Source organism: Orcinus orca, chromosome 8 (genome assembly GCF_937001465.1).
Source record: "Orcinus orca chromosome 8, mOrcOrc1.1, whole genome shotgun sequence".
NCBI classification, from domain to species: Eukaryota; Metazoa; Chordata; class Mammalia; order Artiodactyla; family Delphinidae; genus Orcinus; species Orcinus orca.
Genome location: NC_064566.1, coordinates 85,034,793 through 85,058,809, shown reverse-complemented (window position 1 = coordinate 85,058,809; position 24,017 = coordinate 85,034,793). Strand labels below are relative to the sequence as shown.

Genomic DNA, 24,017 nt, shown 5'->3' with positions numbered 1-24,017 from the left:
ATGTCTTTTACCTAAAAAATCTTATTCATATTTATAGATAGGACTAGAAGAAGTTTTTCTTATAATGTTACTCAATTCATTGAGCACCTCCTGAGTTATTTGCTAAAAAAACATATACTGATCTAACAAAAAAAGTTATTTTTTAATAATGGATCAAATTAGCCATCAATTGTGTTGAAAGCAAATAATTAGAAACCATTTTGCAAAAGGATATAACATCTAGTCATTAGAAATTCATTTTCTGTACAACAATACCAATATTTCAAAATATTCCTTTCTTAAACGACTTGGAGGCATTTTACAATTCAAGGCACATACCATAGTAAGAATGAAGAGAGATATGCCTTTCTTTACAAAATAGGGAAGAGTAATTCTGGAAAGGAGAAGTGAAAGGAGAAACTGCAATACTTCCACCAGAGGGTTCAATTTCAGAAAAAAGTAGATGTGGAAATTGAGGATTTAGAAAGTGATTTCCTTAAAAGTAGCTACACTGGCATACTCTTGGGAATTCTTTCTGTATCCCTCGAGGTAGATATAGCAAGTCTAAAGACCACTAACTTACTTCATAAGAATCTATCCATCTCCTCCAATCTATTCACATTGCCAATACCTAGCTAGCTTCTATATGAACTGCTGTAATAACTGCAGTAGTCTATCTCCCTTCCTCCAATTCAACAGGTTGAGAAGACAGTTTTCAGTCTTTTATTGTTGTTTCTTTGGTATTGTGTCATTCCCCCGATCTCTGGCTTTTTGTGTTTTGTTTTTTTCCAGTTTTTAGCTGTTTTACTATGATGTACCTAGGAATGGTTTAATTTGTAGTTATCATGCTTGAGATTCAAAGAGTTGCTTGAATACAAGTTGGCATCTTTTGGCAATTTGGAAAAATTTTGGTCAATAGCTCATGCCTCCTTTTCCTTTCTCTATGATTCCAATTACATATCGCTATAGATATTTTACCTTTTCTCAGGTAACAATTTCCACCTATTTGTCTATTAATATGTATTACTTACTCATTATTATTCATGATCTATTTAAGATTACTGAGATATAATTCACATACCATACAATTTATCCATCTGAAGTGTGTAATTCAATGTTTCTTTAAAGTATATTCACAAGGTTGTACAACTATCATCAAAATAAAATTTTAAACATTTTCATTACCCCAAAAACAAACCCCATACTCATTAGTAGTCAAATCTCATTTTCTAGCTATCCCTCCCTCCCAGTCCCTAGTTATAACTAATCGACTTTCTGTCTCTATGGATTTCCTTATTCTGGACATCTCATATAAATGGAAGCATACAATATGTGACCTTTTGTGACTGGTATCTCTTACTTAGCATAATGTTTTTATGATTCATCCAGATCATAGCACATATCCATTCATTCCTTCAAAAAATTATCCTTTTATCATGGTCAAAAGATTTAGCATATTAGCCATTTTAAGTGTACAATTCAGTGGCCTTAAGTACATTCACAATGTTCTGCAAATATCATCACTATCTATGTCCAGAACTTATTCATTATCCTAAACAGAAACCCTGTACTCATTAAACAATAACCTTCCATTCCCTCCTATCCCCAGTTCCTGGTAACGTCTATTCTACTTTTCTGTATCAATAAATTTGCCTATCCTAGATACTTCATATAAATGTAATCATAAAAAATTTGTCCTTTTGTGTCTGGCTTATTTCACGTCTCAAGGTTTCACTCAAGTTGTAGCATGTATCAGAATTTCTTTCCTTTTATGACTAAATAAAATTCCATCGCATAGATATACCGTATTTTGCTTATCCATCATCAGATAATGGACATTTGGGTTGTTTCCATTTTTTGGCTATTAAGAATAATGCTGCTATGAACATTTATGTACAAGTTTTTGAGTAGATATATGTTTTCATTTCTTTTGGATATATACCCAGGAGTGGAGCTGATGGGTCACATGTTAACTTTATGTTAAACTTCTTGAGAAACTACAAAAGTGTTACCACAGTAGCTGTGTACCAACTATAATGATCCCAATCTCTCTCCGCATCTTCACCAACACTTGTTAATGTCTTTTTAATTTTAGCCATCCTAGTGGGCGTGAGTGATATATCACTGTGGTTAAGTTATTAATCTTAATTATTTTAAAGTCCTTATCTACTAACTCCAATAGTGGGATCACCTGAGAGTCTGCTTCTGAAATTATTTTTCTCTTAGTTGACCATAAATTTCTCTGCCATCACAGGACTAGTAATGTACTGAATACTACGCACTGCATATAAAAGAATCATGAAGGGGGAGAGGGATAAATTAGGAGTTTAGGATTAACACATACACATTATTATATATAAAACAGGTAACCAACAAGGATCTACTACATAGCACAGGGAACTATACTCAATATTTTGTAATAACCTACAGGAAAAAAGAATCTGAAAAAAATATAAATGTATAACTTAATCACTTTGCTGTATACCTGAAATTAACAGAACATTGTAAATTAACTGTACTTCAATTTAAAAAAAAAAAAAAGAATCACAGAGGCACCAGACTAGTTTATCTTCCATTAAGAATGTGTGTTCACCCTTTGTTCTGCTATGGCAGAGGCTGATCACTTTAATCCAATCAAACTATTTTGGTTCAAGGATGGGTTGTAGTTTTGGTAAGAATCAGTCTACCTCTGGTTACCCACTGAATCTAAGGAATGTCCCTCCTGGGCTTTCACTTGAGATCCTAGTTGAGTTTTGTCATTCCAGTCCTGCGTGACCACCAAAAGCTCTACTGTCCCCCAGCAGTACTGCTCAGCCTGAGTGAAACCTAGATTCTCAGTTACTTTTTTTCAGGGAAACACAGCTACAAAGCATCAGCTAACTTCTGAAGGTTCTCTCTCATTTCTATAACTTTCATTATTTTGTTCTAGTTGCTTCTGTAGCTCTTTGATAATATTAAAATGACTATTTCCTAAATTTACCTGATTTCCCTGATTGTTCTCAGTGGAAGCACTGGCTCACCATGAACTACTATATTCCTCCTCAGAAGTGACTCTCCCAAATAACCTGGATGATACTAGCAGCTTTATTCTTCTAGAACATTACCTCTACCACCTCCAATAGCTACAACACTCATGTTCTGCTGCCTGAATCATCTAATAATACTCATTTTATTCCACAGAAATTTTCTACTTAATCTGGAGCTAAAGACAGGATCTGGTCACCTTAGAATAAAAAAAATAAAGAGAAAGTAATCCCCACTTCTGGGAATTTAGACTGTAGAAACATATAAAATGGCAACTGTACAATATTATTCACTGGAGCACTATTATTAGTAATAGCAAAGTATCAGAAAATACTTAGTGTAGAAATAAAGGATCAATTAAATAAACTATGCTATATGTACCAGACATAACACCATGCTGCTATTAAGAATAACGAAGTTATGAAAAAAACTACAGCTAACATACTAATCAGGAATAAGACAAGGATGTCAACATTCACCACTGCTGTTCATCACTGTGCTAGAAGTTCTATCTAGAGCTAGAAGTTCTAGTTAGAGCAATTAGGCAAGAAAAATAAAGACATCCAAATTGGAAAGAAAGAAGTAAAAGTATCTCTATTCACAGATGTCATGACCTTCTATATATAAAGTATTAAAGAATCCACAGAAAAGCTACTAGAGCCAATGACTGAATTTATTAGCAAAGTTGCAGGGTACAAGATCAACACACAAGAATCAGTTGCGTTTTCATATGCCAGCAATGAACAATCCAAAAGGAAATTATATAAACAATTTCATTTATAATAACATCCAAAAGAAAAACATACCTAGAAATAAACTTAACCAAGGACATGAAAGCCCAAGCAGAGTAAAAGAGCCATCCTTGCAGGTCTGCAACTTTGCATGAGGTGTCAGAGCCACTAGAAAGGCCTAGCATCCAGGCATCAAAGACCAAACAGTTAAGGGGTGTGTTGACATGAAGGAGTGGCCATGTATGGAGTATGAGAGAAGAGACCAAATAGGTAAGGAGGGTGTCCATGCAAGGAGAAGGTACAACGGGAGGCATTAAGGCTCCAGTTGGATGAGGAAGGCATTCATGTAGGGGGTGGCCCAGTCTGGGGAGTCAGAGCCTCAGCAGGGTGAGGAATGCATCCACAAAGAAACAAGGCCAGGTACTGTAGTTGCAAATGCATATGTGTACCTTTAGCTTGTCCACTGAGAGGCTCTAGGAGCAGTGACACCACAATAGCAATTAATACACCTAGCAACAGATTTTGTCCACTAAATACCAACGTCCACTAAAAGCAACTAGAGCTCTGTGAAAAAATGGCTAACCCTGAGGCTAAGGCAAGGGAAAGTACAAAATGAATCCGGAAATCTTCACATCCCAAAAAGAAAGAAGAATTTACTTTAAAAGGACCCAGAAACCAGCTCCCATTAGTGAAATCTAGGATAATCTAAAACTCAAAACAAAGAATAAAAGTAAATTATGGGAGTTCCCTGGTGGTCTAGTGGTTAGGATTTGGTGGTTTCACTGCTGTGGCCTGGGTTCAATCCCTGGTCAGGGAACTGAGATCCTGTAATCCATGCAGCACAGCAACCCACCACCCCCACCAAAAAAAAAAGTAAATTATAACCCATTGAATAAAAATAGTAAACTATGAGTTCATACTGAGATGATAAATCAATGTACGAATTGAAAATTTAATGAGCAATGATGGGATCTTACAGTTTTAAAGTACCTGTCAAAAAATACTTAATTACAAAAAGAAAAAGAATGAGTGGATAAGTCTGGCATATACCAACTTAATTAGGTAATCAAACTAAACTAAATCAGTACTGGGATAAATCAAAATCATGCACCCTCCCTCACATAAGATGCAATGACGGAAGTCCCTGGTGGTCCAGGGGTTATGACTCCATGCTATCACTGCTGAGGGCCCAGGTTCAATCCCTGGTCAGAGAACTAGGATCCAGCAAGCCATGTGGCGTGGCCAAAAAAAAGATTCAATGAGAATAATAAACTTTCACTTCTGCCAAAGATGCAAACCTGAATCTAATCATAAAAAACATCAGATTAACTCACACTAAGGGACATCCTACAAAATAATTGGACTGTAATCTTCAAAATGTCAAGATAATGAGAGTCAGAAGAGAGACAGTTCCACACCAAAGAAATAGGAATATAAGAACTAAATGCAACACATGATTCTGCGATGGATCCTTCTGCTATAAAAAATACAACATTATCAATAAATTTAAAGGGATCTGAGGAGTAGATGGTTATTATGCATCAAAGACAATTTTCTGACTTTGATAGTTGTATTGTGATTATATTTGTAGAAAATATACACTAGTGTACTTGGAATAATGAGCAACTTACTCTCAAATGGTTCCAGAAAAAAAAGTTTTAATGTATGTCCAAAGAGAAAAGGATAATAAACTTACAACTATATGTACGTTATTTCGACAACTGAGAAGATTCCTTGTAAAGCACCACTTCACCAAAACTACAACTAGATTAAATTTAAAATTTTGAAAAGCCTGTATCTATTAAAGAAATCGAACTTGTGATCAGTACCTACCCACAGAGAAAACTCCCGACCCAAATGGTTTTACTAATGAATTCTACCAAACATTTAAGGAAGAAGTAATGTCAATTAAACTAATTCTTTTAAAACATACAAAAGGAGGGAATAACTCTCAATACTTTTTGAGGCCAGCATAATCCTGAAACCAGAAAAGGACAAATATCAAAAAAATGAAAATTGTACAAGGCACAAAGGCCAGAAAGAAAATGGTAAATCCACAAATATAGACAAAAAATATTTAACAAAACACTGGCAAATTAAATCCAGGAATATATAAAGAGAATAATACAGCACGACCAAGTAGAATTTATCCCAAGAATTCAACCTTGGTTAAATGTTTTCTTAAAAAAAATCAATGTATCCTGAAGAAGAAAAACGGAACTGAAGGAATCAGGCTCCCTGACTTCAGACTATATTACAAAGCTACAGTCATCAAAACAGTCTGGTACTGGCACGAAAACAGAAATATAGATCCATGGAGCAGGATAGAAAGCCCAGAAATAAACCCATGCACCTATGGTCAATTAATCTATGACAAAGGAGGCAAGAATATACAATGGAGGAAAGACAGTCTCTTCAATAAATGGTGCTGGGAAAACTGGACAGCTACATGTAAAAAAATGAAATTAGAACACTCTCTAACACCATACACAAAAATAAACTCCAAATGGATTAAAGACCTAAATGTAAGACTGGACACTATAAAACTCTTAGAAAACACAGGCAGAACACTGTTTGACATAAATTGCAGCAATATCTTTTTTGGATCTACCTTCTAGAGTAATGAAAATAAAAACAAAAATAAACAAATGGGACCTAATTAAACTTAAAAACTTTTACATAGCAAAGGAAACCATAAACAAAATGAAAAGACAATCCACAGAATGGGAGAAAATATTTGCAAATGAAGTGACTTGACAAGGGATTAATCTCTAAAATATACAAACAGCTCATGAAGCTCAATATCAAAAAAAACAAACAACCCAATCAAAAAATGGGCAGAAGATCTAAACAGACATTTCTCCAAAAAAGACATACAGATGGCCAAAAAACACATGAAAAAATGCTCAACATTGCTAATTATTAGAGAAATGCAAATCAAAAATACAATGTCACCAGTCAGAATGGCCATCATCAAAACGTCTACAAACAATAAATACTGGAGAGGGTGTGGAGAAAAGGGAACCCTCTTGCACTGTTGGTGGGAATGTAAATTGATACAACCACTATGGAGAACAGTATGGAGGCTCCTTGAAAAGCTAAAAATAGAGCTACCACATGACCCAGCAATCCCACTCTTGGGCATATGTCCAGAGAAAACCATAATTTGAAAAGATACATGGACCCCAATGTTCACTGCAGCACTATTTACAATAGCCAGGACATGGAAGAAACCTAAATGTCCATCAAAAGAGGAATGGATAAAGAAGATGTGGTATATATATACAATGGAATATTACTCAGCCATAACAAAGAATGAAATAATGCCATTTGCAGCAACATGGATGGACCTAGAAATTATCATATTAAGTGAAGTAAGTCAGACAAATATTATATGATATCACTTACATGTGAAATCTAAAAAAAATTAATCAAACTTATTTATAAAACAAAGAGACTCACAGACTTCAAAAACACTTACGGTTATGAAAGGGGAAATGTGTGTGTGTGTGGGGAATAAATCAGGTGTCTAGGATTAACATATACACACTACCATATATATATGGTGTGTATATGTGTATATATATATATATATATATATATATACACACACACACATATATATAAATAATCAACAGGACCCACTCTATAGCACAGGGAACTCTACTCAATATTCTGTAATAACCTAAATGGGAAAAAAGTCTGAAAAAGAATGGATATATGTATATGTATAACTTAATCACTTTGCTGTACACCTGAAACTAACACAACATTGTAAATCAACTATACTCCAATATAAAATAAAAATTAAAAAGCAGAACTGATGTTTCCCTCAGGTTTCTTTCTGAGAAGAAATTCTGCCCAAAGATGTATAATAATTCCTGCCCAAGAATTTCCAGCCTGCTAGCCTGCCCTACAAACTTTGGATTTGCCAGCCCCCACAATTACATAAGCCAATTCCTTTAAATAAATCTCTCTTCTATCTCCCCACACCCCTCCCCCAAATCAATGTATTTCACCACATCAAAAGAATAAGGAAGAAAAACCTTCTGGTCATTTTAAGACAGAAAAAGCATTTAATAAGTCAACACCCATTCATTATCAAACTTTCAGCAAATTAGGAATTAAAAAAAACCCAATTAAAGGCATCTATGAAAAACCCTCACCTAACTTTGTACTTAATGACAAAATATTAAGGCTTTTCCCCTAAGCTTGCCAAAAAAGGCAAGGATGCCCACTCTCACTACTTCTGTTCAATACTGTACTTATGATCCTAGCCAGTGCATCAATCCAGAAAAAGAAATAACTGGTATAAAGATGAGAAAGGAAGAAATAAAGCTGCCTTATTCAAAGATTACATGATTTTTTACACAGAAAATCTCAAGAAATCTAAAAAAGAACTACTAGAACTAATAACTTTAATAAGGTAACAGGAGGTAAGATCAATATACAAAAACCAACCATATTTTTATATACTAGCAAAATACCAGAATATCAAAAGCACTCAAGGAAAAAAAAGAACAAAGTTATACCAGCTGACTTAAAGACTTACTGCAGAACTATATTAATCATGGCTGTTTGTAATGGCCAAAGGATACCCATTTAATTCAATGGAATAGAATAGAAAGTCCAGAAAAACATACATATTTTTAAGTCACTTGATTTTTCACATAAGACACTAAAGCAACCCAGTAGGGAATGGGAAGTATTTCCAACAAATGGTGATGAAACCACTTGCTATCCATACAGAAAAGAAAAAAATGAAAGTTAATCCCTAACTTACACTATATGCAAATATCAATTTAAGGTGGCTCTTAAATGTAAATATGAAAGCTAAAAATTATAAAGCTTCTAGAAGAAAACAGAAGGTTATCTTGTCCTAGTGTCAGAGGTAGACAAAGGTTTCCTAGACAAAACATAGAAAGCAAAATCCACAAAAGAAAAGCATATATCTTATAAAGGACCTACATACAAAATATATAAGGACTCACAGCTCACTACTAAAAAGGAACAACCCAATAGAAAAAAAACAGGCAAAAAATCTGAACACTTTTTAAAGAAAATAAGAGTACCAAAAATACCAAAAAAGTGTTCAATATCAATAGACATGAGGGAAATGGGAATCAAAACTATACTGAGATAATACTACATACATCCAGAATGACTAAAATTAAAATGACAACACTAAACACTGGCGAGAACACGGATTAAGTGGTATTCTTATACTTTGCTGGTGGGAGTGTAAAACAGTACAACCACTTTGGAAAGCAAACCACTGTGATACAAAAAAACATGGATAAATCTTAAAAACACTATGCTGAGTTGAAAAAAGCTGTACACAAAAAGTACATATTGTATGAATTCCATTTATATGTAGTCCTAGATCAGGCAAAACTAACCTATGTTGAAATAATCAGAACAATAGTTGCCTTCTGGAAGGAGGTGGAACTGATTGGGAAAGGACATAAGGTAATTCTCAAGGATGATGAAGATATTGTGTATCTTAATAGGGATGTAGGCATTTGTCAAATCTGACAAAATTATACACCTAAGATATGATTTATGGATATGACTGTAGGTAAATTTTACCTCAAAACAAACACAAAATTCAATTAATGACTGCATGCTAAAGTGTTTAGGGAGCAAAGTTTACTGATGCTTGCAACTTCTTTTGAAATGCATTTAAAAGTTGACTGATGGATGTATAGGGAGATACATATAAATAAATATACATATATATATAAATATACATATAAAGATACATATACATATAAATAAAGCAACAGAGTGACTTTACTCTTCAGTTTGAATATTTTCATTAAAAAATGCTGGGAGTAGTGGAGAATAAGTAAGACCTTTATGTATTCACATGAAGAGATCTCCAAGATGTAGTGTTATATGTTTCATATTTATAAAGAGAACACAATAAATGCCCTTCTAAACAATGCCAATAAAACTGTATGACCCAGGTAGGTGTCTTCCACTGTGATGGCACTCAAATAACTTACACGGTTCAAAAAAATACAAAATGAAAATGATTTTTAAAAAAAAACAACAAAGCCCTGAACAATTACTTTTCCTTCTTGAGAAATGCTATTTTTGAATATTTTAGCACTGTGTATAAAATTTATTTAAGATTAAGAAAGAAGTTTTTCCAATTAACCTTTAGCACTACTTAGTACAACTCTGAAGATACTGTAACTAGCTCAGATTAATTAATATTTCATTAACTTTTCATTTTCATATTTTCTGTAATAGTAGCACAAATAAATCTATCTTACTTGAGATTGAGATCTCACCAATGAGAGATCAACTAAAAAAAATATATAAAAATTTACATTAAAATTGATTTCCCTTAAAATCAGTATGGTGAATAGAGTCATATTCTATGCTTTTGTAGGTTATAAAATAACTTTGGTGAATAACGAGGAGGGAAAAATAAAGAAGAGATTCAAAAAGATTAAGAACAAAACGTTTTTTACTTAAAAAAATAAGGTCAACATTCTTTGGTCATAGAGGAGATAATATAAAATTTAAAATCAAGACAGAATTTTTAATAATCAAAGGCGGCAAAAATCATAAAAGTTAAAAAAATGAAAAACAAACCTGATAGGATTAGGGAAACAGGGCACTTTGCATATCCAATAACATATAATACACTCCAAAAAATTTAAGAATTTTAATGTAAAAATTTTAAACATATGATTTAAAAGACTTACCCTTTCTGCTTCAAAGGTAATTCAAGTTTAAATATGGTAGCATCATTAACAACTGCTTTATATGCCTACAAATAATATAAAATAAGATACGAACATTATTTTTAATACTTAAAATAGATAATTATAATTCTAAAAATACATAAAATACAAATTAGTTTTTATTTTTAATGATGTATCTGGCCAAGTCAATGATTTCAACATGCTCTTTCTCATGTCATGATTATCATTATTCTCAAGTGAGGTATTAATGCTGCCTGACAACCATAACATTTTCTCTTGTCCACACATTCTCCTAGAAAACATTTTCATACCACCTCCTTTCTCTTCAAACCTCCAGTATTTCCTCTCCCATGCATACTCTCAGCTGATGATGTGGCTTCCTAATTCACTGAGAAAACCAAAGTAATCAGAATTCCCTCCTTTTTCTCCTGTATCATCAATTTTTCCCCCCTCCATTATTTCTACAGCCTCAATATGCATACATATTATTCTTTAAATCTTAAAAACTCTCTCTTGGCTTTGTCCACCTTCAGCTACTTCCCCATATTTCTCTCTCTCTAAGCTAAACTCCTAGAAGAATTATCTAACTCACTGTCGCTAATTTCTCTACTACCATTCTTATCTGAAACTGTTCTAAACAGGCTTTCACACTACTACTCCAACTAATCATTCTTGTCAACCTCCATGTTGCTGAAGACAATGGTTAATCCCCATCTTATCTGACCTATCAGCAGCATTTTAAAACAGCAGATCCTGCCCTCCTCCTGGAAAGTGCTTTTTCCACTTGTTTTCTAGCACAGCACTCTCCTGGTCATTCCACTCATTCGCCTCTCTCCTCAGGAAAGATGGCTGGTTCCTTATCGTTATGATAACTAATTTTAAAATGCCCCAGACCAGTCCTTGGATCTCTTCTCTTTGCTATCTTCACTCTTACTCTGGAGATCATAGCCACTGTCAGTGCTTTAAAAACCATCTATATGCTGAAGCTCCCAGATTTATTTTTGCAGGCCCGTCCCCTCCCTTAAGCTCCAGATTTGATGTTGCCATATGGATGTTTAACAAGCATTTCAAAGTTAACTTGTCCAGAACTGAGTTCCTAATCTCTCTTCAACCATCTCCCCAAAACCTGCTTCTCACAAAGTCTTCATCTTCCCTCATCTCAGCAAGCATATACTTCTAATGGATCAGAACAAAAATCTGAGTGTCATCCTTGACTGATATCTTTCTATCACATTCCACATCTGATTCCATTAGCAAGTCCTGTATAGCCTATTTTTACAATATAATCAAAATCCAACCACTTTTGACTACCTTCACGTACTATCGTTCTGGGCAGAGCTTCCATCATTACTTAACTGAATTACTTAAATCGATTCTTAACCCATTTCCTTGCTTCCTCTCTTGCCCCCTTCAGTCTATTCTTTTTGCAGCAGGCAGGTGATCCTGATAAAAATGTAAGTCAGATCCTGTCATTTGGTTCAAGATATTTCTATGACTTTCTATCCTACTCAGAGTACAAATGAAACTCCTTACCATGGCTCAGTCTTACATGATCTGGCCTCCTGTTATCTCTGACTACTTATCTCTGATTTCCTACTATTCTCCCCCTCACTCAATCCACTCTGGCCACAATGATCTCTTTCTTCTCTGGTTCTGGAACATGACAGGTATAATCCTGCCTTAGAGCCTCTGCATTTGCTCTCCCCTCAGACTAGAGTATTATTCCCTCAGAGAGCCACATGACATATTCCTTAATCAACTTCAATCTTGATTTGAATGTCACCTCATATAAAGCCCTTTGCAGGCCACTCAATTTAATATTTCAAATGATCTCATTACCTCCATACTCCCTTAACCCTTTTCCTACTTTATCTACCTAGGTACCTACCTATCTACCTTTCTTTCTACCCAAATATTTATCTAAAGGTAGACAGTAATTTTTAAAAAATGCTACTGGAGAAAGTTGATTGTGTTTTTAGAGTCTAGAAAATAATTTCACTTGGGAAGTAAGGAAAGGTAGTTGAAGAGGGGGAAAAACTAATGGTAATTCTAGTGATAGGTTTATGATATTTAAAAAGATACGGGGCTTCCCTGGTGGTGCAGTGGTCAAGAATCCACCTGCCAATGCAGGGAACACGGGTTCGAGCCCTGCTCTGGGAAGATCTCACATGCCGCGGAGCAACTAAGCCCGTGCACCACAACTACTGAGCCTGTGCTCTATAGCCCGTGAGCCACAACTACTGAGCCCTCGCGCCACAACTACTGAAGCCCACACACCTAGAGCCCATGCTCCGCAACAAGAGAAGCCACCTCAAGGAGAAGCCAGTGCACCACAACGAAGAGTAGCCCCCGCTCACCGCAACTAGAGAAAGCCCACGTGAAGCAATGAAGACCCAACGCAGCCAAAAGCAATGAAGACCCAACGCAGCCAAAATAAATAAATAATATAATAAAATAAATAAATTTATTTTAAAATAATAAAAAGATAATGACTCTAAGGATAATACTGTTTCATTATCATTATCCTAGACTATAATGATGGGAAAGAAGGTATGGAAAGCAAGAATAAATGTGATACAACTCTCACAAGAGCCCTATGAAAGGAAACAGGACAGAGAAATCAATTCTGCTTGGGATAGGATGTGGGGGGAGGCAGAGTATCAAGGAAATTCCAGGAGAAGTATACTTTGAGCTGAGTCTTAAAGGAAGGATGAATAAGAATTCAATAATCAATAATATTCAAAAACAGGAAGACATTCTTGAAAAATTAAGAAAGCAACTTTCTAGCTAAATTCTGGTTCACAAGCATACCCAATGCTTACAAAAGCATATAAGAAACCAAATATAATATGGTTGGCCTGCACTGATGAAAAATCAGAGTTGCTAGGTTTTTTAGTTTGTAATTTAATAGCATCATGATGCAAGTTTCTTATTAAAATTAAATTATGACAAGTGTTAACATACAGGAATATATACCTTGTCTCTTGCAGTAAGAAATCGTGGATCATCTTGAAAAGCTTCTTTGACAAGTCTACTAAATCTATTAAACAGTGTAAGTAACTGCTCAACATATTTCTCAGAGTCCTAAAAATAAAGTGTTGTATATTAAGTTGAGTTTAAAAATAAAATACAAAAAATGAGAAAATATAAACATAATTCTCATAACACACTATAGCTTTAAAATTTGGTAACTTTTCTGAAATATTTTTTTCTTATTAAGAAAGGTGTTCCAGCATTACTGTTTTGCCATCAATTTAAAATACCCGATTTTAAATACCTTATCCTGCATTTACAAAATAACTTTGATATATATCTATCATTGTCATTGAGGAGAACTTACAGTAGTAATAGTTTCAGCAGCTGCTACCATATCTGCCAGGCCTGCACTGATGATATGTTCCTCCAAGTCTTTCAACATTGGCTCTATCCCATTAGGAACTTTGTCCATTAATGAAAACATCAAATGTAATTCTGAAACGATAGAACACACCCATGTAATCATTTCATCCATCAGAACAGACTTTCTCTTTGATTTGTATCATGGATCTAGAATGCCTATGATAATAAGAGTGTGGGGAAATATTAGCTGGAAGTTGATAGCTTTAATAGTATTCTGTGGGTGCAGACTAGTTTAGGACTTGTTATCGTTAAGTACTATAACTTCCTGATCTACCATATCAGTCTGACAAAAATTATTTTTAAAAGAAACTCTAATTAAAGTGATCACACACTGCAAAACCCAACTCCTCTTAAAAGGTGAGTCATTTGACCTTCAATGCAATGGAATATATTTATTCTAAGAAATACAAAAGTCTACACAGAAAATTAGTTACATTTCATAAAGTAGATGCAATGTTAAATACACAATACACAGTCACATCACTAAGGGGTAAAATAATGTCCTCAGATTGTTCAGAGTAACAAGGTAATATACAACTGTATTCATAAAGAATTTTTCAGTTTGCAAAAAGCACTTTCTCCTATTAACCCATTTAATTGACCTTCACAATAATCTTACCTCACAGAATGGTTACCACTAAATAAATCCTTCTGAAGTGAGTCCACCTTGGATCAGACATAACTCTACTTAGTTTGGCATACAGAAATTCAAATATTTCATTTATGCCAAATGAGAAACTTGCTTTTACTCCAAAATACTTCTGAAGAGTGTAAGACTTAAGTGAACTGAAAAACGTACTTGAAAGACAACTAGAGATTAAATAGGACCTTGCAATTTTATGCAATGAAATCTAGAGAGTAATACATCAAAATGTTAAAAGTGGTTGTCTCTGAGTAGTAAGTATATGGGTAATTTTTACTGTATGCTTTTTGGTATTAATGTACTTGTTACCTCCCAAAACAGAACTTTATCATATTTAAGTAATAAAAAAATAACATTTAAGTAATAAAAAATACACTTCAGAAATCTTAAATTATAAGATATTTTGGGGGAGAGGGATGAAGATTACCAACATAGAGTGTTTTATTACTTTTTAAAAATATTTGCCACAAGGTTCCACACAAAAGTCAAAATACCTAGTTCTATCCTATACCATACGTTTACCATTTAAATTAGCCTTTAAAAGTAGCGTCCTACTTTTGGGAACAAATTGAAATTCGCATGTGAACGCACACAAACATACTGATACATAACGGGGAGAAATGCTTAAAATATAAGTTTATAAAGAAGATTTTCTTTACAGTGTTTCTAACTATGCTAAATATTTTTATCATTTTCTTTACACAGTTTGCCATAACAAAAATACCTATGTATAAAAGAATGATCTAACAGCAATTTATTAAAAGTGATGTGCTTCAAAGATATCCTCTTAAAAGAGTATGAGAACTTTATGTGATGTTTTACCTACTTTCAGTTTCATTTCTCTTGATCATGCCTTGGCACTCTGCTAAGATAGTCTCTTTAAAGGATGTCACCAGGGCATTTACACAGCATTCCATGAGCTGAAATACATCAAAAATTGGTCAAGGCTATTATAAGCAACAATAAGGCACAGATCTATTCCACTCCATTTTGCTTCATAGTCCCACAAAACCACAATGTTCAACAACAGCAAAAAACTAAGAATACTGAAAGTAGATTTTACTTACCTTTACTAGAGGATTACTGAAGATGGATACTCTATTTTAGTTTACCAAAGCATACTTCCCCCTAAGGAAAAGGCTATAGAACTTAGGTTCTCTTTAGAAATTTTAATGAAAGTCCCCAACAAGGGGAGGAGAAAAAACTTTTTAATCTACAAAACAAACTGAAAAACTAAACTTTAATGAACTCTCATCTGGAGAGAACCTGTGTTGGAATTAGATTCTAAAATGCTAGAAGTATGAACATCCATTCAACACATAGTAGGTTTCATTGCTGTGAGCACCAAAGAAGTGTTAGGATACAAAGAATAAGCTATAACCTCTGCTTTGGAGAAGATCACTGTCTTACTGAGGGTGGGGAGGGAAGCAAACTTTAATAAATACAACTCAGTTAAGTGGCAAAACACACACACACACACAAACAGAAACAAACAAAGGAACTACTATTTTTTTCTGGGTAGTTAAAAAGGTCTCATCCACAAGAAGAAATCTAAATTGGATATTGAAAAGTACAAATCTTAAAATGGATTGGGTATTCTAAGAAAAAAAAGCTGAATATGAAGAGAGTGGGAGAGAAAGGTAGACTGGAGCCAGATTATGAATGAAAACCTATGGTTTGGGATTTTACTCTATAGGTAGGGAAGGTTTTAAACAGAAGATAAATGTAATGAGCTTCTATTCCCCCACCAAGTCATTTTTAAAAGGTCAGTCTAATGTCAGCAAGGTAGGTGGTACTGAGTGGTGGTGGGGAGACTGGCAAACATGGCTGTTGAAAGATTGCAAGTTAAGATGGTCAGGGTCTAATGTTCTGGCTGGCTCCACTCCACCACTGCTCCTTCGTGTCATATATTTATTCTTCTTGCAGGTATCAAAATGAACAGGTTGTGATTACTAACACAAGGTACATTAAGGCTGATACCTCTCTTCTGAAAAACAGATCATTTGTCTGTATTAAGGAAGGGAATTGTGTGTGCCTTAAAAGTTCTTTGCTAAAAATTCCTCTTGGAATTGACATAATGTTGTTATATTACTGAAGTTAAATTTATGTAATGGAGATTCATTATATCACTGTTTCCACTTTTTAAAATGTTAAAAAAATTTCCACAATAAAAGGAATTTTTTCAGATCGCTCCCTCTATGAGAATTACACTAATGACTTTAAAGTCCATGTATGTCAATTTCTGTCCTAAGAAGAACAACATACATATGAAATGGTTGAGAAATTTCTGCCAGGGTGGGAAGCTCTGCCCCAATTACTGAGTAATCTCATTCTATACCAGCCCTGGAATATGCACAATGGAACACTCCCACCTTCGACAGAGAATAGGTAAATCTAACTATATACAACTAATGAAGAAGAAACAAAGTGTAATCAGATTAAGCTCTGTTTTCTAAAATAAGCTCTATTTTCTGTTTTCTAAAATAATCTGTTTTCTGTTTCACTGAAAATTTACACTTGAACATAATCTAGTTCAGGAGTAGTCCAAATTTTGCAGACTCCAAAAATCATGTGTCATGTGTTTCAAACTGTTGTGAAACAGCTTGTTTTTTTTTTTTAATATAGAACAGAACAAAAAAAAAATCAGAGTGCATCACATACAAAAACAATATTATTTCATAACATTGTTTCAGATATGAGCAAATAAACAAAGCATATACTAAGTCACAATAAAAAATGTATTTCTTATTGTGGGTTACAATGAGGATTTAAAGGAGAGACCAAGGAGGCTAGGTGTCCAGTGGTTAGGACTCGGGCTCTCACTGCCATGGGTCTCGGTTCAATCCCTGGTCAGAGAACCAAGATCCTGCAAGCCACGTGGTGCGACCAAAAAAATAACATAACATAACATAACATTACATAACATAACATAAACGAGAGGCTAAATTGACAAGATAGTTGAAGTAAACTGAGCAGAATTTGGTAACTGCTTAGATGAAAGGAGTTAGGGATATAAAGGTTACTGAAACACTTTCTAGCTTGAAAGGTTAAACAAGTTATTATAATAACAAATATCTTTTAATGAGCACCTACTCTGTAAATGCTTTACATACATTATCTGATTAACCCATATGTCATTTAACTCATGAAAACCTTATGAAGCAGATATTTAACATATGAGGAAACAAGCTTACAGAGGCTAAGTAACTTACAAATGTTACACAATTAGTTCATAAGGTCTTGAGCTGTAATATGAGGCCAGGTATGTGACTCCAAGCCTACAACTTTTGATACTACATTAAGAGAGCAAGTATATACTTAGTAATGGCTATGTGCTCAGAAATGAGTTAAGTGTTGTAAGGAATAGAGAAGATAAAACATGGTTTATACACTCAATGCTCTTACAATCCAGTTTGGGATATGTAACTATAGTGTATCTAAAATGTGTGCATACTTCATACATAACAGAGGTATATGAAAAGTTCAATTTCACCAATAAAGCAAAGAGATGGAAATAAACACATTATTACTACACTATAAATAAACTTCACAAGGACAGAGACTGTGTTCCATCCAGCTATATATTCATGGACTCAACACATTTGGTGCTTGATAAATAACACAACAAAGTAGCCTATAATTTGCTACTAAATCAAGTTGTAGAAACAATTGGTACAGTGGGAATTCAAATAACAGGAAATGGATGAAGGCTAGAGTATTTGGGGAGACTCGCAAGATGGGCTTTAAGAATTCTGAAGGATTTGAATAGGCAGAAAAGAAATGTAAAACATTACTTAAAAAGAATGAATCCAAGAAAAAAACGAATAGAATGAGGTATATGAATAAGAAAATATTCCTTATTGGGTAGAATGACTCCTACTGGACAGTATTAAGTTAGAAAAATAAGTTATGGCCAAATTATGAAGGGCCTTGAAAATCAGAGATAGGAAATCAAGATACTATGGTTTTTTGAATAAAGAAGTAAAATAATGAAAGAGTAGCCTCAACTCACAAAAGAAGAAATACAAATGGTCCATAATAAGAATAAAGTAGTGGAAAATCCAATGTTCTTAATGATAGGAACTAGCAGATGGATATTCCCTTGAATTAAACAATTAATGTCAATCCTAAAAAAATAAAGATACCCAGCCTCATTAGCATTTTGGGGGGGGGGGCTGCACCATGCAGCATATGGGATCTTAGTTCCCCAACCAGCGATCGAACCCGCGCCCCGTGCATTGGAAGCGCAGAGTCTTAACCACTGGACTGCCAGGGAAGTCCCCTAGTAATTTTTAAATGCACGTTAAAAAATATTTTAAAATCTATGACACTGGGAAATTGGCAAAATTAATAGACTGAAAAAACCCAGATCAGCAAAGATAAACACGTATATTGTTAATGGGAATCAGAATTACAACAACATTTCTGAAAATCAGTTTGGTCTTATATAGCAATCTGTAAAAGGTGCATACCCTTTGCTTCAGCAATCTCATTTCCAGGAAATTCCATTCTAATAGAATGCCACATGTAAGAAAGATGTATACATAAAGATTTTAAAAATATATCAGGATATAAGATATAAACATGTAAATACATTCCAGGAAGTACTATTTATTAAAAAAAACCATAATAATAACAAATAATAATGAAAATTCCCATCATTAGAGAAGTAGTTAGGTATATTATAGTACATATATATAATGAAATATATACAGGCAATAAAAGTAATGTTATAATATAGAAGTGTTTAGAGTAAAAATGTACATCATAACTTCTTTAAATGCTAGAGGAAAGGAAGAAAGAGAGAAAAGAAAGAAAAGATGGAATTCCCTGGAAGTCCAGTGGTTAGGACTTGACATTTTCACTGCCAGGGCCCAGGTTCAATCCCTAATCAGGGAACTAAGATCCTGCAAGTTGCACAGCCTGGCCAAAAAAAAAATTTTTTTTTTAATTTAAAAAAAATAAAGAAAAGAAGGAAAGGGAAGGGAAGGAAAAGAAAGGATAGGAAAGGAGGAAAGGGGAAAAAGGAAAGAAAAGAAAAAAAGGATCAACCAAGCAAGTATGACAAAATGATGATCATTGTTGCTGGCTAGGTTTGGAGGGTGGGGTTCATTATACTATTTTCTCTACTTCTGAAAATATTTGAAAAGTTTCATAACAAATATTTTTTTAAAAAATAAAGAGAAGGGCTTCCCTGGTGGCACAGTGGTTGAGAGCCTGCCTGCCGATGCAGGGGACACGGGTTCGTGCCCCGGTCTGGGAAGATCCCATATGCCGCGGAGCGGCTGGGCCCGTGAGCCATGGCCGCTGAGCCTGTGCGTCCGGAGCCTGTGCTCCGCAACGGAGAGGCCACAACAGTGAGAGGCCCGCGTACCGCAAAAAATAAATAAATAAATAAATAAAAATAAAAAGAAGAATCATGGTACAGATCCCTGTGTATTGAAAATCCTTTAGAAAACTATTTTATGTAGGCAAAAAGAAGAAAGGGAGGTTGCTTGATAGAGTTCTCTCCTTATCTCCAAAGAGTCTTGTCTTAACAAGAGGGTCAGTTTCTTGAGGGCAGGGACCATGTTATTCCTCTTTTGTATTTTTCTCCCCATCATTTACCAAAGTTCTACATACAGAGTCAACCCTGAGTATATACTTGTTATTTGAAAAATACGTCTTGAATGGAAAGGATAGTGATAAACCATCTCTCTCACCTTGTATTCCCTTTCTGTCTCCTTTTGCTAGCTTCCGTGAAGAAAAAAACTTTTTGCCATATGTCATCAACTCCTGTATTTTGCCTGAGATGAGCACAACTTCTAAATCCATAGCAATCTCCCCAGAGGTCTGCAAGGTGAAACACTTTAACTATCAATGTGCTTGATGTTTTACCTTCCTTTATAGCAAAACTCTTCAAAGATGATGCCTGCCATAAAACACAGCAGGCACTCAGTATTTGTTGAATGAATGAATGCATAGCTCTGTGAAGATGAGAAAGGTGGGATAGGTAGGCTAACTGATGTACTAGAGTCTTTTTTTAGTGATATTCCATTTGCACAATGCTACTTCACTGAAGTTTAATAAAAACAATAGGAACAGTTCTGATTTTTGTTAGTTATGTAATTCCCTGTAAGTTATAATTTGCTTTTGCCTTAGCTATAAAATAGAGGAGTTGAATTAAAAATCATCCTAGATTACTCCACCTTAAGATTCTACTTTATCATTATCAGGTCTCTAACCATACATGGATATGGTTATGTATTCAAGAATTCATTTATTCCATGTGTGGTAGGCTATTCTCAAAATTAACTTCTTTTTTTTTAAAAAGGTTTTTTTAAACCTTTATAACCAGTGTTTCTTGCTTCACTTCTCAACTAGTTATACAAGTAACTCTCTACATAGACCAATGCAGTCAGTTAGACTCACCCTGACTTTTTAAATACCACCCTTAATATACTTAAATACTGAAGGTTAACAAGTACTTTACTTACTTTAATGTTAACAACTTATGACTTGTGACCTTGTTGCTAATTCCATTTTTTATCAATATTTTGCACAGGTAGCAAAATAGTGTCTATCTCTCTGAGAATCAGTAAGCAACGTCTGTAAACCACAGCCCTAACAGTAAAAACTACCATGCCAGGCACAGCACTTAATGTTTTGATATAGTAGTTCATTAAACACAAGTGGGTATTACCCCACTTTACAGTTAGGAAAACAAGGATTACAAAGGTTGAAGAAATTGACAAAGGGCACACAGCTGGTAAAATGACAATGGAATTCAAATCCTCATCTTCTTCCAACATGTATGTCCCTAACCAGTGTAATACACTGCTTCCCTATCAGAGCTCTGGTCAATGAGAAGAAATGAAGACCTGCCATCACCATTTCACTCTCTATTCCATTATTCCACTGTATAAACAATCCATTTTATTCTAGTGTTACTTTGAAGATAGGAACCCGTTCTACGTTCTTATCCCCACTAGCACAAGGCCTGACATAGTTTAGGTGCACAATAAATGACTGCCTTCAGGTAAAACCAAGCTATACAGGACTATCACCTAAAATACTAATAGCCACAGAAAAAAAATTTTAAGTAATTTTTAAAAATATTTTTTCTCATTCTTTTCTTACTGTTACGTGTCACTTTTCTGTCAATAATGCCTCTTCAAGCAGCACAGCTCTGAAGCCTCTTACCTGGTTTTACTAATATACGGTGCTCATTTGCTAGAGGCCCATCCAGTGATAATCAAGCTCATTAGAATTGTGTTGGGGCTAAGCTGGATCTGGGTGGGGCTAAGTTGTTCTCCTATAAGCAAAAGTTGAAGACTGGGCCTGTCAGACACCTAATGCAATGCAGCTGCTCAGAACTCTTGGCCTAACTTACTGTTTAAGTTCTCCACTGAACTGCAAGTAGCTAAAGTTGCTAAAAGGGTTATCTTCTGGATGAGTCAAGTATTACTATATCATACCTACTACAAACACATTGACAACTCAAGCATGCTTGCACATGTGTACAAAGACACACACACAAAGCATTTGATCCAAGTTTGGGCACTCAACCCAAGCTAGGCCAATTAGAGCTAGGCTAATTAAAACCGGTGGAACAAGACTCCTCTCAGGTCACAAACTGGAGGGACAAACTGGCAGCATTCATGGTCCTGACCTCAATTTAACACAGGTTCATTGGTGACACAGATACCATGAGCAGTATCACTATAGATGATATAAATTTCCAACAGTGAAAAAAATTTAAGATTCCAAACAAAAAATATATTTTCATTGCTCAATTTACACAACAACATACCTAGAAAATGAAGTGTATTACTAATATCGTGCAAAAATGTTCTGGTTTAAAAGTAAAATGAAATTAAATTCTAGACTCAGATATCTAAGTGTAAACAAGATTTTCATTTACATGAGTGGCTACGGGAGCACTGAATATTATTTTTGGGATATGGGCTAATTCTTATTTATGTGGGACAGTCTGAGCACTGTGAGACATGTAGCATTCCTGGACTCCATTCACTAAAAATCAATCATTGTGACAACCAAAAAAAAAAAGCCTCCACAAATTTCAATAACACTCTCTGGAGGTAGATACTATCTTCATTGAAAATCTCTGGCCTAGAGATTTCAGTTCAAAATATCAATATATTACCCTATCCAAACAGCATAACTCACTTTTCTTCAATTCATCTCTATTAGAATCTGCTGTATTGACAACAAGCAAATCCAAATGAAAGTTGAATTAGGATAAATCTATAAAAGGATCCCAAAAATATAGTTATTACATGCTAAACCAAACATTTAAACATTTTATATATAAAAAACAGAAATATCTTGAGAGTAACTTTTATTGGCTATATATAGTATATGTCAAAATCCCTTTGGGGTATAAATTTTTATCCATTAAAAATGGGACTTTGGGACTTCCCTGGAGGTCCAGTTGTTAAGACTCCACACTTCCATTGCAGGGGGCACGGGTTCAATCCCTGGTTAGGGAACTAGGATCCCACATGCTGCACAGTGTGGCCAAAAAAAAAAGACAGGGGGACTTTCTGTTCTATCCTAAAATGAAAGAATGCTATTATGTTAGGAACTCTGTTAATGTGATTTCCTGAATTAGTTCAACGGAGGAAAATGCCACATGATCATCTCCACTGATGCTTCCCAAATAATAAAGGCATTCTTCGCAATATTCTTTATTTTTTTACATTTTATTTTGATTTTAGCCTTACATAAAAGTTGTAAAAATAGCAGAGAGTACCTATACATCCATCACCCTATTTCCCATAATGGTAACTTTTTACATAACTACAGCACAACTATCAAAACCAGGAAAATAATATTAGTACAATATTATTTAACTACAGACCTTATTAGAAATTCACCAGTCTTTCCTATTCCAGGATGCTATCTACAAACCCAGATTACATTTTGTTGTTAGTTTTCCTAGTCTCCTCCAATCTGTGACAATTTCTTGGTCCGTGTGTGTGTGCTATGATCTGGACACATTTAATTTTTATTGGCATATAGTTGCTTTACAATGTTCTGTTAGTTTCTACTATACAGCAAAATGAACCAGCTATACATATACATATATTCCCTCTTTTTTTGGATTTCCTTCCCATTTAGGTCACCACAGTGCATTAAGTAGAGTTCCCTGTGCTGTACAATATGTTCTCATTAGTTATTTATTTTATACACAGTATCCATAGGGTATATGTCAAACCCAATCTCCCAGTTCCTCCCATCCTCCTCTTTCCCTCTTGGTATCCATACATTAGTTCTCTACCTCTGTGTCTCTATTTCTGCTTTGCAAACAGATTTCATCTACACCATTTTTCTAGATTCCACATACGTACATTAATATACGATATTTGTTTTTCTGACTTCACTCTGTATGACAGTCTCTAGGTCCATTCACATCTCTACAAATGACCCAATTTCATTCCTTTTTACGGCTGAGTAATATTCCATTGTATACACGTACCATATCTTCTTTACCCGTTCCTCTGTTGATGGACATTTAGG

The 24,017-nt window shown here is 34.6% G+C and overlaps 1 protein-coding gene across 3 annotated transcripts in view; it reads right to left on the bottom strand.

The window, feature by feature from the left end:
• Positions 1-24,017, bottom strand: part of CUL5 (cullin 5) — a 96,618-nt gene that overhangs the window by 15,653 nt on the left and 56,948 nt on the right. For all 3 annotated transcript variants that reach the window (XM_033410177.2, XM_033410178.2, XM_004282272.3), the window contains 4 exons: positions 15,322-15,415; positions 13,794-13,924; positions 13,430-13,537; positions 10,454-10,518 (listed from right to left, as the gene is read on the bottom strand). In XM_033410177.2, coding sequence (XP_033266068.1) covers positions 10,454-10,518; positions 13,430-13,537; positions 13,794-13,924; positions 15,322-15,415 — 398 coding nt within the window. The remainder of the gene's footprint in view (positions 1-10,453; positions 10,519-13,429; positions 13,538-13,793; positions 13,925-15,321; positions 15,416-24,017) is intronic.